This window comes from Centroberyx gerrardi, chromosome 7 (assembly GCF_048128805.1).
Source record: "Centroberyx gerrardi isolate f3 chromosome 7, fCenGer3.hap1.cur.20231027, whole genome shotgun sequence".
NCBI lineage: Eukaryota > Metazoa > Chordata > Actinopteri > Beryciformes > Berycidae > Centroberyx > Centroberyx gerrardi.
Window position 1 is genome coordinate 5,076,029 of NC_136003.1, and position 19,796 is coordinate 5,095,824.

Here is a 19,796-nt window from a genome sequence, read left to right on the forward strand (position 1 = left end):
GCATACAGCTGTGGTATAAGCTGCTCTTTGCCTTGTTGCTGATACGGGCCAATTAAAAATGGATGGCGGGCCGCAGTTGGCCCGCGGGCCGTAGTTTGGACACCCCTGATGTAGAGGTCTTGCCTTACTTAACCAATTCTTCCTTTTGCATATCTATAGAGTTTCACATTGACAGGGGCATATCAGTAACATGCGTCGGCCTGTGCCTTGCTGATGGCTCCCTACACAACTGTCCAGTCGTTGGATGAGGCAGGGGGAGTCATGGGATATCTTTTTACAAACCTAACCCTAACCCTAACCCAAAAAAAAATCCAACTAAGTGTTGTCTTGGAGAGAAAAAATGTGATCAATTAAGACAAATTAATTGTCATTTTCCAAGCTGATTCAGCTGGCTCTGTATGATAGACTATAGTGTTGTTTGGACAGGATGTATATTTAGAAAGAACAGCAAATGCTAAAGTTTTCATGAACTGGCTATATAGGCTGAAAATGTATTGTGTACTCTATTGTATTTAGGCTATGTCAAAGATTAAATAAAAAAAAACCAATTACATGCCTGATGTGCAATTTCCTCCTCTTCCTTTTGCAGCACAATAATAAAAAAAAAAGAATAACAAATACATTTGTACTGTATTATTTCTAAATTAAAACAGCCACCAAAAAGTGCTTTTGTTTCAAGGTCTAATTTTTATCATCTCTGAGCAAAAGCACTTGAATGTCAGAGGTCAGATGTCTGTTTCTTTTTCATCCCCACATGACAAGAGACAGACAGATGTCTTAAAAAATAATAATAATGGAAGTCTGGTATTTTGTATTATTAATTTTCCTTCGCAGCTTAGTTTATGTGTCGAACAGAGCATCAGTTGGGTGGTTTTGTTTTCCTTTTTCCCCTTGTCCTTTCTCCACTGAAAAGGAACGTTCAAGGCTGGTTTCCGCGGGGATCTATTTTTGTGAAACACCGTCTTGTGAGTCACCAAAGTTCTGGCACGACCGACAGAACAAGATGGAATAGTGAAACAAAATACCGTTAGTTGTCAGCCAGTAAACTAGGGAGTTTATTGTGTACTTTATTATGTGAATTGTCTGTCTGTCCTGTTAAATCTCTGTGGAAGCGTATGGAGCTAACGTTAGTTAGCTGCTGTTAGCTAAGTTACTACGATGCTTCCTGCAACCAGCTAAGCAGGTAATAAAGCGGGTTACCAGCTGTAACTTCTCCAGAAGGGAATTTTAGCTAACGTCAGTTCGGTTTTATGTCATTTATACTCTTTTCAAAATCATGGAGCAAACAGACAGCGTCAACGCAGATCCTGTTCAACGTATTGAGGGTGAGTCAGTCTGTCAGCAGTCTGTTTTTAACCTAATTATTGATTATCAAGTGCCTGATTCTGCTAAAGCTGCTCCCTATTTATTATTTATAGGTCGTTGCTCACAATGGCGCAACTGGGCTGGATTCTGGTAAGTATCAAATGTTGGGAAGCTACATTGAAAGACTAGTTTTCCAAGCTACCAATTCATTCACAGTGGAAGAAGCTGAACTACAGCTAAGCTACCTTCAAGTGAAATGAAGTTAGTTCACTGAGAAAAAACTAGTTCAGACTACTATGTAAAAAGAAATATCATATCTACATCTACAGTGTCATATAACAGTCACGTGACTGCCAAAATACCACTGATTAGGATGTTAACAAAACTAGTATTTTATTTGAAATAAAGTGAAGGAATGTTGACTGAAACTAGAGTCCAAATCAATTAAGCCTGTCTGGCTTCATCACAGTGTTAACTTTCTGTTGGATGTAATGTCAATCACTCCTACATTTACACTCAGTCTGGACCTAAACTCCAAACCAAACTACACTATTTGGTTTTCTCACAGAGAAAAATTGAAGGAATGTTAACTTTCTGTTGGTAAATGTAAAGAAATACGTTTTTTGTCTGGATCTGACTGGTACAAACTTCAACTTGTTTTTCCTTAACTTCAAACCATTTCATACGTTTCACCAACTAGGCCGTAATAATGGTCTCGACAGTCAAGTGAATCTGTCATACTTTACAACTTAGTTGTCAAATCATAAAAAAATAAATATATAAATTTATAGCCAAAAACAGTTGGTAGTTGAAGTAGTTAACTACGCCTCAAAATGACAAAACAAAAGTACTAAACTACTAAAAAACACTGTCCACATTTGATTGTAGCTGAACTTCCACCAAAATGTAGTTCAACTACCAGTTTAGTCACGTGTAGTGAAACTACTAACCAACACTGCATGTAGGTGTGCAAAATAGAAATGATCAAAATAGAAGTTACGGTCTGAGGGTCCTTAAAATGTCTCAGATAGTCTTGAAATAACTAAATTTAAGGCCTTAAATCCAATTATAGAGGATTTATTTTTTCACCATGCAGTGACAGGTTTCTCTGCACTGCATGTCCACTCCTAGCTTAATACAGAATAGGGTTAGTAGCAGAATATACAGTACATCCTATCTGCTTAACTACACAGAGTTGGACTTCATGTCCTTTAACATTTAATTTACTTTTCTTGTTCTGCCAATTTATAATTTCACAACTTGAATTAGCTATATTCATTCAGTAACACCCTGTTTTTCCAATTTAGTTTCTTTATTTTGAATTTTAAATTAGTCATCTAATCAGTTCCAAGAAGCACTGAACAGGTCTTAAGAAGTCTTAAATGTGTCTTTCTGATACCCTGATATCCATTTAGTTATCAGTTACTGACGCATGTAAATGACAGAGTGTTATCTCTCCCTCTTGACCTCTTCAGGCTCCTGGGATTGTGCAACAACTTTGCTTATGTAGTAATGCTGAGTGCCGCACACGACATCCTAACAAAACAAGGGTCAGAAAACTCCACAGCACCTGTAAGAGAGCACGTTTGTATGAGCAGTTTGCACTCATTCCAAAGGGTTTGAAAACTGTATAAAGTCTTTAAAAGCAAACAACCAACTTTCAACGATCTCCTGTCTTTATTCTAGACTCCAGCCACAGTCGCCTTGGACTTTGAAGGGGGAAACAGTAGCAACAGTAGCCGCTATGACTGCAACCCTGTCTCTGCTGCGGTAAATGGAGATTCATCAGACACTGGACAACCCTAACCAGTGTTGAACATTGAAAGACAAATAGTTGCTCGGTTAGGGGATTTGTAAAAAATGAGATAAGCAATGTTTGCTGGGATGCATATCATCTTACTCTAGCAGTAAGATGATATTCTGAGAGCAGAAAATGTTTCAGCGATCTAAAACATCAATGGTAAACGTCAGGTTTTGGTGTCAGTCCCTCAGAATCAAAGAGTAGACTTCTTTCTAGAGCTGCCACATTGAGGACCACATTGGAAATAAGTTTTGGAAACTTTATGTGTTATCCTCGATGATTTTAATGAATGCATGACTGATGGCTATGCATTGTTTTTGATTATCAAAATAAACTAAACTAAAGCCATTTTGCACCAAGAGACGCTCACCAATCATACAGGGAGAAATCCATCGTAGAAGAGGCAGAGAGACTAATTTCTCCACTGACAGTAGCCTCAGTAGACCAGAATGCAATGCAGCCACAAGACATGGTGCATTTTGTGTAACGGGTACAGCCTTGATCATAAAGTAGTTGACTAGCTAGCTATAATTTATACACCCATACACTCATCTTTGATTGAATGCAACAAGTTCACCTCACTTCTCTGTGGGTTGTCGAAAGGCATTCTGGGACAAAGCAATAGTACTATTCCATACTTAGTATTTAGCATGGTGATATACAGTATTACCTCTTCACTAGATATTTCTGTTGGATCTCTGCTCCAATTAGCTAGCTTATTGTTCTACTGTGAAAATGTGGGATAGGAGTGGAAGGAGGGGGGGGGCTTTAATTCCATTGAAATTTGTCGTTTCCATTCAGCATTTCTAATTTGGTACATGATAATTAACATATAAACACTTGGATGGACTTCACATGTGGTTTACTGTGTGGTCCTCTCCTCAGGCGGTGCTGTTGGCCGACATTCTCCCCACCCTCGTCATCAAGCTGTTTGCTCCCTTCTACATCCACAAGCTGCCCTATGGGTAAGAGAAGGATTATCACTTATAACCCTGTTCTTAAAAAAAAGGCGACATCTTCTTCAGTGTGGATACTGACGCCTTGGGTTTTGACCACAGCCAACCACCATTTACTTTAAGTCATGGGCCACAGATAAAGAGACTGAGATCAGACTGAGATTTTTTATGAATGTGGACACAAACACAAATCCTTGACTTAAGTGTTTTGTTAATAACATATTCAAATTGGTTAATTATTCAAACATTTCATTAAAATGTGTGATTTTATGTATCAGAACACAGTGGATAAAGTCGGACTGCATTTTTCTGTTTCATTCTGATGACATACAGATGGATATGGAAAAATTGTGTTTATTTGATTATTTACAGAATACTATGTATATAGCAAAAAAAAAATCCTCTAAAATTCCCCATAAAAAGGAATAACAAAAGATATATAAAGCAGCCTAAATTACCACTTATTTTGTTAAGAAGCAACAGGTCAAATTTGGTTAAATTGGGTCAAGTTAAGTTGGAAAAAAGTATTAGCAGACAGGGAATATCTCATTTTGTACTTGGTGTACTTGATGCAGCTGGTAGAGAAATGTATAAATTAACTATTTATAGTTTTTGATTATTGTTTTGTATATTTTCTGAAACTACAGTAGTTATAGAAGTAGAGAAATTGAGCAACCCAGCCAAAATCGCCATTTTCACCTGTGGTGCCTCAAGTGAACTCCTTGTCACATACAGAGCTGTTGAAACACTGTTGAACGTGTCATTCAGAGCCTCAGGGCCAGCACTAGGTTTCAGGACACTGAGTGTGGCTTCTGTAGGCTGTATCTAATTGACAACCTACAATGCTAAATTAAAAGTCCACGGCTATCTTGTTAGTAGGGACAAAGGAATATTGTTTTGCAAAATGAGAAGTTTGATCATTTGAAGTGCATGAGTTGACTGTTGCACCTTAAGGAACTTGCCTGTCTAATGGCTGTTTTCACTTCTAGTTTCCGAGTGTTGTTCTGCGTCAGCATGGCAGTAGCAAGTTTTCTCCTTGTGTCCTTCTCCGCAACTGTATGGATGAGCATTCTGGGTAATTAACTCATAGCCTCCATCTCATACATACTTGTTTTGTTTTGCATGTCATATTTGAGTGTCTATTTAACAATAATAGTCATGTATTTAATTGGTATTGGGAATGGCCTGGTTGAAAATGCTGACGATGGATTTGATGCAGCTTAATTATTTTTATCTGGGTTTTGGTTTCTGTTATCTGATCTCCAAGTGTGCAGCTGTGGTTATTCCACTGAAACCAGATAATGCTTTACTTTTACCACGGTGATAAATGTTTCTGGCAGCAAACTGCGATAACAGACTGATCAGTTCACTGATCATTAACATAAGCCTCAGTTTCTACTCTACAATTTAGACATCACAGAATACACAAAATGTGCACATGAAACAAATACATCTTAATTATTAATCATTTTAAATTTCCTCACACCCCCAATCCGAAACATTGATATCTTTATGTCATGTAAATTTTACAATCTCTAACACAAACCTGCCAGACTTAGCCAGATATCATTTAAGATGACTTGGCATTTAGCTTTAGAGCTGCTGCATGGTCTCATTTTCTCACTTTTCAGATGATACTAGTGACTTACTATCACTCAACATAGAGTATGCTAAAGCGTTAGCATGGAGCCTACTATCACTCAACATAGAGTATGCTAAAGCATTAGAATGGGGCCTGCTATTACTCAACATAGTGTATGCTGAAGTGTTGGCATGGAGCCTACTATCACTCAACAATCCTGTTTTTCCTTTTATGTGGTTCGTGTTTTTTTTCTCTCCTACATGGACATGTTTAAGGTGCTTCTGTCCTTCCCCAGTTCACCTAGTCTGATTCACTCTCTGCCACTGTGTTTCCAGGTGTGATCTTTGCCAGTATGAGCTCTGGACTTGGAGAACTGTCCTTCCTCTCTCTCACCGTCTTCTTCAGCAGGTAAAGACTTATTCTGTCCATTTCTCAACATTTGTTCCACTCTTTTTCTCCCCCGAAGGCTCAGAAAATGTAACACTCTTTCTTCCGATATTTCATTATACATTCTAATTAACTTGTGATGAAATTGTTGGTTGCGTATGTTTTTTTTAAGGCCTCTGTCTCTTGTAACTCCTTCACTCCTCTACCTATTCATTTAATTTTTTTCCTCTTCAAACCACTTTCAATTTTCTCCATTCAAACATCTCTTGTCTTTCTCTCTTATGCATCTCTCAACTCATTTTTTCTTCTTGAACCAATTTCAAATTTCTCAATTTGAATGTCTCTCGTTCTCTCTCGATTCAATTCAATAACTTTATAGGCATGACTGGTTATCAGAAACAATATCATCAAAAATGTCAACTTTCATTTTAATATACATTCTAACCATGTTGCGACGATAAATAATTCGATTTTAAACATGTTCTATACAATGGTACGAAATCATCAATATCTATAATAACTGTATTTGGTTTGAAAACATGTTCTATACAATAGTACACTCACACTTTATTAGGTACACCTGCTCGTTAACACAAACAGCCTGCTCCTCCAAACAGCGAATCACGTGACAGCAACTCAATATATACTGTAAAGCATGCAGACATGGTGAAGTGGTTTTGTTTTTTGTTTGACCGCAGTCTGACTGTTGGTTCAGCATCTCAGAAACAGCTGCTCTCCTGAGATTTTCACCACTACAGTTTGTAGAGTTTTTACACAGAACGGTTCGATAAACCAAAAACATCCAGTGAACGAAAACAGCTTGTTAATGAGAGAGGTTAGAGGTGAAAGGTGAGAGAATGGGCAGACTGGTTCAAACTGATAGAAAGGCCACAATTGCTCGAATAATGGCTCTTTATAACAGTGGAATGCAGAAGAGCATCTCACAACACACAAGTTGTTGGCCCTTATAATATATAAATATGATAAATGGACCTACAGATGACCAGCCGCTACTAGATAGGTGCACCTAATAAAGTGGCCGGTGAGTGTATATAATCATCAATATCTATAATAACTTTATTTGGTTTGAAAACATGTTCTATACAATAGTAAATAATCATCAATGTCTATAATAACTATTCATTATTTGATATGAAAACATGTTCTATACAATACTACATAATCATCAATATCTACAATGACATAAAACTATTACTATGACTTAAACCATTCAAAAACCAGTAAGTAACCAGTAAGTAAGCATATCAGACATTCTAGAAATGTGTGTGTGTGTGTGTATGTGTGTGTGTGTGTATGTGTGTGTACGTCCCTTAGGTTGTGGTGTTTCATATCAGATATTCTATTTCCTGCACTTACAAGTATCTTTAGTATAGATTGTAAATGTTGGTTTCAGTAAATCATTGTCATAGGAAGTTTGATAAAATCGTCACGTTTTGATCTCTGACACTTCAGAGACATTCTCACGGTTATTTCAAATGTGAAGTTAGTCTTACATTTTGTTTTCCCACAGCGTTTTTAAAAGTGTTAAATTTGACTTGATGAAACTTCCCTGATTGCAAAAGAATTCCTGTCATACAGTGACTCCATCTTCTGTTTTCTCTTGGTTGCCATGATTTCTCCTATCTCCCTTTCTCAATAACCACTTGGTCTCTCCCTCCCTCTCCCTCTTTCCCTCCCTCCCTCAGGGATGTACTGGGAGGCTGGGGTTCAGGTACCGGGGGTGCTGGTGTTGCTGGAGCCCTCCTCTACTCGGCCCTCACCCAAGCCGGCCTGTCGCCCCAGATTACACTGCTCATCATGTTGGTGGTCCCCTTTGCTATGGTGATCAGGTATGTAGAAACTCCTGTATTCAGTCTCTTCACCAGTCATTCTCGATCCTAAAATAAACTTTTTGACTCATACATTTTTAAAGAAATATGTCACCATATCCATTTTCAATGCCTTTTCCTGTGTAGGAGCAGGTACTGTGTGACACATTCAGTAAAGGGACAAGCAGATTCAGAGTTTTCATTTAACTTGCTCACTTTAGATGCTAACACTTTTTGTGGAGCAGCCTGTTTGATAGAGCCGTTGTTTTGCTTTGATTTGATTATCTCACAGTCAGACAGATTACGGTGGTCAACAGGGACAAAGTTTGCGAACAGGCAAAGACCAAAGACTATATATAACAGAGGCTTTCAAATGTTATCATGTCAGAAAGTTAGCAGCCAGTGAGGCGGTGACCCTCATTGATTTGCCTAGTAGAAAATCTCCGTTGTCATCCTCATTTTGGAACTTTGCTATTTTCCCCAAACTTTAATGGCTGATAAGGATTTGAACTATTTGCACAACAGTACTCAAGGCTAAATGGCCTTGTCTTGTCTGGTAGGCATCTTAAAGCAGTTTCCCAAGTAGTGGATTCTATTGTCTATGTATGATGTAATAAGATAAGATAAGAGATCACTTTATTAATCCCCTTGGGGAAATTCGGGATGTTTCTCTGTCCTTACAGCTGCGATACATTTAGTCTGTCCTGTCAGTGATGTATGCTTATTTAGCAAGTGAATTTGTGATATCATATTTTAGGACCCAAACAGAGAGATGGGACTATTTGTATTTGTCAAATGACATTGAAACATCAGCGCTCACATTTGCTCTTTGTCTTTTCTTTTCCTCCCGTCATCCACAAAATACTTCTTCCCGGCTCTCATTCCTTTCCCTAACACTTTCCCCAATCTCTTCGACCCCTCCGTACCCAAACCACCACCAGCTATTTTTTCCTGCTGGTCTTTCCAGCTTCATTCCCTCAGTGGCGAAGCAGAGAGGAAGAATACGCAGTCAGAGGCTCAGAGGAGAGACAGCGGCTGATGGACGAATCGGAGGAAGAGGAAGAAGAGCAGCGGGAGAAAGCGGCCCGAGGTGTGTGGCACTGTGTTTGTGCAGGATTATTGGATATACCACTTCCTCACCAGGAAGTTTAGGCTCATGAGACAGGTGTATTTTTACATAAATACATAATACATAATACATAATACATAGTGTAGCTTTAGACCAAGCAGCACAAGAGACCCTGCCAGAGGATCTCAGGCTGCAATCCAGAAGCCTGTTGTATTGTAATACTGCCTGATCTGAAGCAGTGTGTCAGTTTTCTAACTATCTGTCTGCATCTGATTACCTGTCCCCATTTTCTAGTCTTTCTTTATTTTTCATTTGCAGCAGATTCCGATTAAGGAAACTGCTGATTTCCTTGTGAGGCATTGCTCCATTTTTCACAGTGCAACGGATCTATGACGTGAAATGAAGTTTAATTTTAAAGCACTGCTGTTTGTTATTGAATAACTACACAGGCCATGTTCTCTTCCCCCTGAATGTAACAGAGGACAGAACCACTGGACCGCTCACCTTCACGGAGAAACTGCACGTCATCAAGGTAAGTGTGCTCTTCATTATACTTGAGATTTGAATTCCCAGCAGATAATCTTTGAGTAGTGGCATTTGTCATTGGACGCTATTATTCCTATTGATTCCTCTGAGCAGGGTTTGTTGAGGTTTGTGTTTCCCCTGGGGTTGGTCTACTTCGCTGAGTACTTCATCAACCAGGGCCTGGTGAGTGCCTTCTTTCATCTTTCATGTTTACTGCCTCTTTAAACCATTGAAATATAGCAGGGATGCGTGGTAATCTTGAACCAAAACTAAACGCAGACCATACCTTTCCCAGCTGGAACTCCTGTACTTCCCAAACTTCTACCTGTCTCATGCAGAGCAGTATCGCTGGTCAGTTACTCTTATATTATTCTCAAGGAATTACGTGGTATATAAGATTCTTTTAGGATGTAGACCCTAAGTTTTTTTTGTGTGTGTGCGTTCAGGTACCAGACACTGTACCAGGTCGGTGTGTTGGTGTCTCGTTCCTCCCTGTGCTGTGTGAAGATCAAGAAACTGTGGGCTCTCGCTCTGCTACAGGTGAGAGCCAGGAAATAAAAAAGTACACATTAGCAGAGAGGAGATCGGTGGGTTTACTTTTTCATGGAGAGATGCTCATAAAAAATATGGGTCATAAAAATTTGTGAGGATCAACATTGCCTTTTGTAGTTTGCCTGTTAACCTAAGAGTAAGAACTATGGCAAAGACTGTCCATTAGAGGGCTTCAGGTGCCATTTAAATCAGTGGTTCTCAATTCCAGTCCTCAGGACCCAGAGCCCTGCTGGTTATGTTTCCCTCAATTGGATCACTCTAATGTTTGATATATCGCTCCGCGGCGGAGGGATACGTCCGAGGCAAGGATTTTACGATTCACTACCGTGCGCACCTGCGCGTGCGTTATGCGGCTGGGCCGACCATATAAAGGCCCCTCCCTCACACACGGACCCGCTCTTCATTTTCTCGGCGGAACATTCAGATTCAAGGTTGGTGAATGAGCTAGGAAGGTAAGTTGCTTCCTATTGCTTTATCTCCAAAAGTTCTCAGTGGCGGGATCTAGCCTGGATCAGCTACATTGTTAGCTCCTCGGTACGAGTACTTCTTGGAGTACTGCTTACCGTGTGTACCTTTGGTTACTTGCTTGCTATCCTAGTGATCAGGTGTTTGCGGCTAACTGTGTAGCTATTGTAGCCTCATGCTTCTGCTGGGATAACTAGCTGGGCTGTTGATTTCCAGAGATTTCCTGATTAAATTTGTGGTGGCAGCTTACATCACCATAACTTGGTGGCTTGGCTGCTACTCAACGACAGCTGTGCGGCAGGCCACTGCCATAGCCTGGTGGCCTGGCGGGTGTGTAAGTTGGTGGTTATATATGATATTGAAGATAAATATAATATAAACATACAGCATTTGATTGTAGACAGCAGCAGTTTTTGCTGACTGTTGCTTAATTATAGGGAGCCAACAGGTCATTCCCATCACCTGGTATCCTTGTTGGCTTTGGGCTGCAGTGACTAGGGTGTAAGACCCTTACGGGGCAGCCGGGGTGTCACAGTTTTTCCTTCCAAAAAAGCTGGTAATTCCCTTACGGGGTGCAGTAGATTGGGAGCGGGGGGCCCTTCATGAGGTGGCTTCAATGCCTTTCCCACCATGTCGTATTGTTGTGAGAAGTGTGGGGTGGATATTCCCCCTGGAGACGCCCATACTTCCTGCATGCATTGCCTGGGGTTGGACCACGTGGAGAAGGCGGTGAAGCATCCAAACAGTTGCCTGTTTTGCACTGTTTTTTCAGAGAGTTTGCCGGCTCGCCGGTGTGGTAATAGCCCTCCCAGCTGCTCGGGAGCTCCCCCTAGGAAACGGGATAAGAGCAGAGTGAGAAGGAGCCTGGATTCCCACTCTGCAGCCACTCACCACAGTGAGTCGGGGTCTGGCAGTGTCTCGAGGGGCTGGCATCAGCAGGAGTGTGTTCCTCCCGGGGATGAGGACGCTCTCTCAGTGGTGGCCAGTGATGGGCTATTCCTCGGGGATGACGCTGACTCTGTTTACCGCAGAGAGGCTGTGCACTTGAGTGAGCCTTCTGAAGGGGGCAGCGAGCATGCGGAAGTAGGCCCGGCGAATCAAAAGGGGTTCCAGGACCTGTTGGAGAGGGTTGCAGTCGCACTGGACCTCACGCCGCAGGGAGCTGGTGTGCACGGATACCTCCATGACAGGATGGGGTGCGGTGCACAAGGGCAGGTCAGCCAGTGGTCACTGGAAGCCTCCTTGGCTGGGCAGACATATCAGCATCTTGGAGCTCAGAGCAGTCTATCTGGCTCTGCAGAGTTTCCTCCCAGCACTAGTAGGCAGGCATGTGCTGGTGAGGACAGACAATGCATCAGTGGTTTCTTATATCAACCAGCAAGGGGGGTTGAGATCTCAACAACTTCACAGCATGGCAAAGAAGCTGCTCCTATGGGCCGAGGAACATCTAGCTTCTCTTCGGGCAGCATTTATTCCAGGGGTTCGCAACACAGCGGCAGATATGCTCTCAAGAGGAGGGCCGCAAGAAGGGGACTGGTGCCTGCATCATCAGGTGGTGCAGCAGGTTTGGGAGAGGTTTGGCAGAGCCCAGGTGGACCTCTTCGCCTCGTTGACAAACACTCATTGCCCCCTCTGGTTCTCGGTGTCGGAACCACCGGGACCTCTGGGTCTGGACGTCTTGGCCCACGATTGGCCAGGAGGGCTGATGTACGCCTTTCCTCCAGTTCCCCTAATCCCTGCGGTGCTGGACAGGACCAAGTTGGCAGGGCACGATCTGATTCTGATTGCCTCGTTTTGGCCCAGGCGTCCGTGGTTCAGCCTTCTGTTGTCTCTCCTTGCAGGGACTCTGTGGCAGCTGCCTTTGAGACCCGACCTTTTGTCACAGGCCAGAGGTTCTCTGTGGCACCCGGAACCACGGCGGCTCAACCTCTGGGCTTGGCATCTGAACGGCACCAATGGTCAGAGCTAGGCCTGCAGGAAGGGGTGATGGCTACTCTGCAGGGGGCCAGGGCTCCATCTACTAATGCAGCTTATAAGTTGCGCTGGCAAGCATTCAGCTCTTGGTGTGCAAAGAGCAATCTGGATCCAGAGTCCTGCAATGTACAGTCTATACTGCATTTCTTGCAGTCCTTGCTAGATGCAGGGTCGGCTGCCTCCACTTTGAAAGTCTATCTGGCAGCTATTTCGGCGGGGCGTGAGAGGCTTCCAGAGGGTCCCGTGGGGAGGCACCCTTTGGTCTCCAGATTTGTGAGGGGAGTCCGACGTCTACATCCAGCGAGACCTAAGAAGTCTGCACACTGGGACCTGGACAATGGGCCTCATGCAAGAACCACTTGTATGAACAGATTCGTTCTTAAATCACTCGTACGAGCGATTTAAGAGAACTTGCCGCATTCACCAATTTTCTCGTATTTAGAATTTTCTCTTAGGTACGAACAAAATTTACGATTGGTCCAGACCTGTCGTACGAGTCACGTACAATCAACCTGCTGTTCTCCAAAGCAAAAAAAACTTTGTTGTTGACTAATGGATTGTATCTCTGTCACTTTGAAGAAATGTTGAGTTTGAATATATAAATGACACTGTAAAGTAATGTATAATCATGTTGAGATTAACCAGTACAGTGGTTATAGTCATAGGAAAAATAGCAAGGGAGCACTGTTGGCTTTTTCAAAAGAAGGTAGTGCGTAATTTATTTTACCAGAGTTGCATAAAATCTCATAAGTATCCATGCGGGTTACATAGTAGCCTATAAGTGTGCTCAATACAAAGACAAAACAAAAAACACTAATTTGCCAGGTTATTTGACAAACATTCAGATGAGACAATGGCAAGGTTAGATTGTATTGGGGGAAATACATTATAGAGGGAGATAAATCTGATTTCTAGGCTATTTTACTCCAGTTGATAACGTTAATGTGGGTGCAAGTGAATCTAAACTTTAAAAAGAGAAATGGCTTTAGGTCTTACCAGGTTGAGGTGCAAGTCGCTGTCCAGGGCGACATCGCTGAACACCTGACACTGCTATATCGCCAATTATGGCAGGTATAGGCCTATTCTTTCATCTGTCTGTGTAACGGAGAATTCCTCCTGGCCCCCCTCCCTTGCTTTTTGCATCTAATTTCATGTCAAGCCATTTCTTTTTTTATTTCTGTGACGGTGCCCTAACGACAAATCACTACAGTCCTATAATATTCCTATAATACTCCGATAGGGACTTAGAGTGTCTGTGGTACTCAACAGTGCGTTTACAGTGACCTTATCATGGTATTTTTGTCTTCTGTAGTATCACTATAATATTCCTATAGGGAATTAGCTTTGTTGGGATATTTATTTAGTATTCATCTAAAATGTGTAGGAATACTATAGTTGTTTTTCGTAAGGGGACGCACAACAGACGACACTGCATTAATAGCACAAGTTATTTTCTCCCATTCCTTGGCTTTAGCAGGACCTTTGATTCCACTATTGAATTATATTAAATATTATATGCTTTGGTTGACTTATTTCTGATAGTAGGACTTCAGTCTCAGAGCTGGTAGACTTCTTCTTTGTCTTCCATGTCATTTTTATGAATGAAGCTTCACGACATATGGGCCGGACGCCTAACCTTATGTGGCATTATTGGGGCGTCAATTATGCAAATTCACAATTCTCATGAACGCTCATTTAGAACAGGTGCCATTCATCATGTTTACGCAGTTCATTTACGACGAGCATTTGGTGAATCTGACGTGGTACACTCGTACGAGTCCACCTCACGAAAAAAGTTCGAGAAATTTAAGATAAGAATACGAAAATGTTCTTGCATGAGGCCCATTGTGTTGTCGGCCCTTACTAAGCCGCCCTTTGAGCCTCTTGAGTCTGCTTCGCTGAAGCATCTTTCTATGAAAGTAGCCTTCTTATTGGCAATCACTTCCACAAAGAGGGTCAGTGAGTTACATGCACTCTCTGTGAGCCCTGAGTGCTTCCACATGGATCCCGACCGGAGATATGTGACTCTCCGGCCCAATCCTTGTTTCCTGCCAAAGGTCCTGCATGATAAATATGATAACAGTCCCTTGACCTTGTCTGCGTACTCTCCTCCTGCTTCTGCAGTGGGGCAGGAGTTAGCCTTCAGCACCCTATGCCCTGTTAGGGCTTTGGGGGCTTATGTGAGTAGCACACAAGCGATACGCAAGACTGACCAGCTCTTTGTTTGCTATGGGGAGCGGAACCAGGGGTCAGGTTTGTTGAAACAGAGGCTGTCCCATTGGATAGTGGAAACCATCATGTCTGCGTATTGTTTGGCTGGTAGGCATGAGCCAGATGGAGTCGTGGCACATTCTACCAGGAGGGTGGCCTCATCAAGGGCTCTTCTGCGAGGAGTTCCTCTCTCTGAGGTGTGTGCGGCAGCTAGCTGGGCCTCATATAGCACCTTTGCTAGGTTCTATCAGGTGAACGTGGCTCCTCCTAACTTGGTAGAGTCAGCTGTTCTAGACAGCTCCCCTGCTTTGCATGAGGAGGTATCTGTTGTTGGTTTGGCATAGGCCCTAAACAGTTCAGCCTTCTGCTGTTGGCTTGGCTGTGGCTGGTTCCTAACCTCAACCACCGGATGAATCGGGTATACGTATACCAAACATTGGAGTGATCCAATTGAGGGAAACATAACGAAGGTTACGTAGGTAACCACGATTATGTGACCCGATTGGATCACTCCAATCCTCTTGTGGTGTTTGAGGTGCCTTGAAAATGTTTATAGCGGGTGCGTGTGTGTGGGAGGGGCCTTTATAGGGTCGGCCCAGCCGCACAACGCACGCGCAGGTGCGCACAGTAGTGAATCGTAAAATCCTTGCCTCGGACGTATCCCTCCGCCGCGGAGTGATATATCAAACATTGGAGTGATCCAATCGGGTCACATAACCGTAATGAATGAATGAATGAAAACGTAACCTTCGTTTTCATTCTAGCTCTCTAATCAGGGACTGATTTACACCTGGAACGCCAGGTGAATGCAATTAACTGCAATGAGGTAGTTAATAGTAGGATAGAAAACCAGCAGGACTCTGGACTCTGAGAACCACTGATTTAAAGGAGCAGTTCTCAATCCCAGCCAAGTTCAAGTTGAATATCTTTATTGTCCCAAAGAGAAATTGGTTGTACAGTCAAGTAAACACAAGGGTAAAAATGACATGGAACAAACACTGTAGATAAAAAAAAAAGAAAAAGCAAAAGCAAAAAAAAAGCAACAAAATCCCTAAAATAACACGTAAAACACATATAAGCATCAGAATCCCTAAAATCCAAAAAATCTACTCTTGCACACCTGATCCAATTAAGGTGTCATAAAATTGTGTAGCCCTTAATTGGATCAGGCGTGCAAAAACAGGGCTGGAGCAAAAACATGCAGGACCGGGACATTTGTTCAAGCTTACTGTGACAGAAGCTGAACTGAGAGAATCATCTGCCCTCTATCCCCCCTTGTGCACATGCCTAATCTATTCCATGCATAGAAAAACAAATGCGTCAGGTCTTTATAGGTGCTTGGGGGGAGGGGTTGGGTGGGCGGCGTACATGATTGGAGTGAGTGGAAATAACGTTGACTTTATAAACTTAACACTAAAGTGCTGTAGTAGCACAGTGTTGACAATTACAGGTCAAAACGAGGTCACATATTGGCCCAGAGGGGGCTGCATCATTTGTGAGGGAGGAGATACTGACTGTTGCCTTGTCAATAGAAAGTAAATATTGCATTATTGTGAAAATTGAACTAATTGTGAGTCTTCACATCATGGCTGTGATTTTTCACACGGATCCCATAATCCTCCTCTTGTATGCAAATGACTTTACATGTCACATGATAAGAGAACGTACTTCTGGGTTCTTTATCTAAACTCAAACTGATACTAGAAAAAAGCATTGATAGAAAATAAACAGAAAAAACTCAATAAAATATAAAATATTCTCCCTCTCTTGGACCTCTGCATCTCTCCTCCCTCCTTCCCTCCTTTATCGCATTTGACCAACTCCTTCCGCCCTGTTGTCTCTCTCTCTCTCCGTTCCCTGTCCTCTCTGTCTGACTTCCCCCAGGTTGTGAATGCGGTGCTGCTGCTCTTATCGGTGTGCTACCAGTTCCTGCCCAATGCCTGGCTGGTGTTTGCCATTGTCCTCTATGAGGGCCTGCTGGGCGGAGCCGCCTACGTCAACACCTTCTACTTCATCAGCAAGGAGGTCAGCCCCATCTGTCTGTCTGTTTGCTTTGCTAGTCACGGTATCCACAGAAAGTTTGAATAGGAATCATCTATATGTCATTTTGTCACCACTGTTTTTAATTAGGTTTCATTTTGATGCAGCTAATATTAGATAAGGTATTAACAGATTCTTTACATTCAGAGATATTTAGAGTTGGAAAGTAAAGCTGTAAGATGTTTCCATGCCACAGTAACGACTTGAATATGGGAGAAAGGCCGGCATCTTAACCAGGTTTCTCATAATCACACACATAATCACATAATGAGCTTATGTGGGTTATTCTAACCCAGTTATGATGTTTACATGTGTCGAGGCAAAACCAGGTTAGTCGAGTAACTGTGTGAAGAAGGAAATTGTCCCCTGCTCGTAAATGTCGCCACCGATTTACTAAATAGGCAAAATAGGCAGAGTGACCTCGCTGCTTTGTGAATGTGTTTTGCAACCTATGTGTTATGTGTGTCATCGCCCTGATCCCCCCCCCCACACACACACACACAGACTGGAGACAGGCAGAGGGAATTTGCCATGGCCGCTGCCAGCGTAGGAGACAGTCTGGGCATCGCCCTGTCCGGCCTCACCGCTTTCCCCGTCCACAGATACTTCTGTTCCCTATGACCCAGTCAACGGAGCGGCCAGCACAACCAGTAGGCAAGATGCTGGTGTGTTCCAAGCTGCACTACTACTGTCTTACAGTATCAGTGCAAATCATGAAGTGGGGCTGAAACAGGGAACAGTTTCACATCCCCACTAATTGAGATGCTGTAGATTCATCCTATTTGACCAAATTAAATTCTAGTGTGGTAACTGGTGGGAAACCTTCTCCACACAGGAAGTGATGAATCCAAATTTAAGTGTGAAATCCAAAAGAGTCCTAAACAGCAGAGAGTGGTCCTCAGAATTCAAACGGTTACCTCTCACTGCACCAGCATGCCAAATTGCCTAGTGCAGCTTTAAAACTAATGATGGTACTATAAAAAGAATAGTAGTTAACTTAAGTCTGTGGTTGACACCATGACACATTTGTTACAGTCTAGATCCTCTACGAATTACTTTTGGAGATACTGAATGATGAAAATAAGACAATATGAGTTTTTTCATGTATATTTAATAATATGGAAACAAACTCTTTGTTTCTTCAGTGGCTTCCTTGCTTTACTTTGTCTGCACTAATGCGGCAATTACTGAGGATTGTTACATACTGAATCTTCTTTCTGGTTGTTAGGACACCAACATCATTTTATGGTTATCACAGCTGAAAGAATTGTATGCCGTCACTACAAAATAAGGCTTGAATGGCACAGGGTCACTTGTCTAAAAAGAGAAAATCAGCATTATTAAAAACAATGGGAGGTCAGAAACTCTCCAAGTCCTTGAGATTGTTGGAAGTTAATGTCTTCTCAATAGTAAATATAAAACATTTTATGGCCTTTTTATATTCTTAGAATCATGTGGGGAATTGGTTGGTGTCTGTAAAAATTTAAAACTGTCATTTGTTGCTTAACTAACTTAATTTCATTATATGTTGTTGCTTTTGTACTCAATGTTTTGCCAGTCACTGGTACTACCAAAACAGGTCATGATTAAAATGATCAAGAATGCCTTTTATTTTTGAGTTGCCACCAAGGGGAGAAACATGTGTCTTTTTATGTGGATCAACAGTTGATTTAATTATAATCATCAGGAAAAAATGTCCTAACACGAGCTTATGATGCAAATAAGAATTTAATTTGTTAGTGAAAAAAGCGTTGTAGCAAAAAGTTGCAAAACTATACGATTTTTCGGTTATAACATCATCAGTATTTTCACATAACCAAAACTGTTTTGTTCTGGTTTGCACATTTTATTGCACTTTTTTTTACTAATTTTATGTATGAAGCTCTTCTTTTTACCTGCGGCCAGCAGCTAGTATAAGTCGGTCAGTCAGTCGGTCTCAAAAATTAAAAAAAAACTTTACTGCATGTTCCGTTGCGAGTCCATTTCAAAGCGCCCAGCTGGTCAAAAATTACATGCTTGTTTGCATCATCAGTCTCTGTTGGGACAGTAGTAGTAAACTTTATTTCTATTCAGTTTACAAAGTGATTTAAGAAACCAAATAATGGCAAACATAGTGTATGGGGTGCATTTCTCTTTTCATGTAGTTGACCATTATGTGGACCATTTTCTCCGACATTGTCTTAAACATTTATTTGGACCACACCCCAATGTGCATGTTCCTACTGAAATTTTCACTACCAATATTTCATTTTATGCTGCTACTGTTGAATTGTTACAATTTTGTTACAGCTTATTCATAGTGTTTTTAAAGCTTGAGCTTGTTTGATCAAATTGTTTAGCTGATTCTTGATTTAACAATGTAAGATGTAACAACTTTTACTAACAGCTTTGTCAGAGTGGGGTCTTTTAATCTGTGTTGTCATATGAAATAAAATTTAAAAAATAAAATGTGGTGTGCGTTTCAGAAATGTGATCTTTTTAATAAAGCTGTTGTAGGCCTACTGTTTTTGATAATGCAAAGGAGCTGTTAGGAGTCTCATATTCAAACACCAGACAACATATCTGCTAAATTGGAGTTATTAAATGAATTGTGATTTTCGATTAGGACTATTTTTTTCCCTGTAACATCCTACTGAAGAGGAGTGTTATTTTCAGTGATGGAGAGTTTCACTACATGTAACTGAACTAGTCATTTAACTACATTTTGCAGTAGCTTGGTGGGAGTTCAGCTACATTCAATTTTGGATTGTGTTTTAGTAGGCCTAGTTAATTCATTTTGAGATGCAGTTAACTATTGCACTAACCATTTTTAGCTGTAAAAGAAAAGGGAACTGCAGTTTTTCATCATTTTATTTATCTTATTTTTAGCGCTGCCTCATGTCTTGCTTCAACCTTTAAAAAAATAATAATAATATAATTAACCTAATTTTGCATTTGTGATTTTGTTGATAGTTATGATCTTTTTTAACTGTTATTTTGGTTAACAAAAATATATTTCTCTTGAGGGAATCTTTGCTGTAGTTCTTTGGGGTAAGTGCTTGTCAAAGTAGATTCACCAACACTGAACTCAATGGGAGCTCTGGAAGCAGCGCTCCAGTCC

At 41.4% G+C, this 19,796-nt stretch overlaps 1 protein-coding gene across 1 annotated transcript; it reads left to right on the forward strand.

Annotated features, from left to right (window-relative positions):
* The first annotated feature begins 979 nt into the window (after nucleotides 1-979).
* Nucleotides 980-19,104, forward strand: cln3 (CLN3 lysosomal/endosomal transmembrane protein, battenin). The gene is made up of 15 exons (XM_071908830.2): nucleotides 980-1,325; nucleotides 1,419-1,455; nucleotides 2,781-2,877; nucleotides 2,992-3,075; nucleotides 3,992-4,071; nucleotides 5,052-5,137; nucleotides 5,980-6,052; nucleotides 7,738-7,881; nucleotides 8,802-8,950; nucleotides 9,409-9,461; nucleotides 9,569-9,637; nucleotides 9,750-9,805; nucleotides 9,901-9,994; nucleotides 16,541-16,681; nucleotides 17,201-19,104. Exons 1-15 carry the CDS (start codon nucleotides 1,277-1,279, stop codon nucleotides 17,315-17,317), a joined length of 1,329 nt encoding a protein of 442 aa, XP_071764931.1. The 5' UTR covers nucleotides 980-1,276; the 3' UTR covers nucleotides 17,318-19,104.
* The last annotated feature ends 692 nt before the right edge of the window (nucleotides 19,105-19,796 follow it).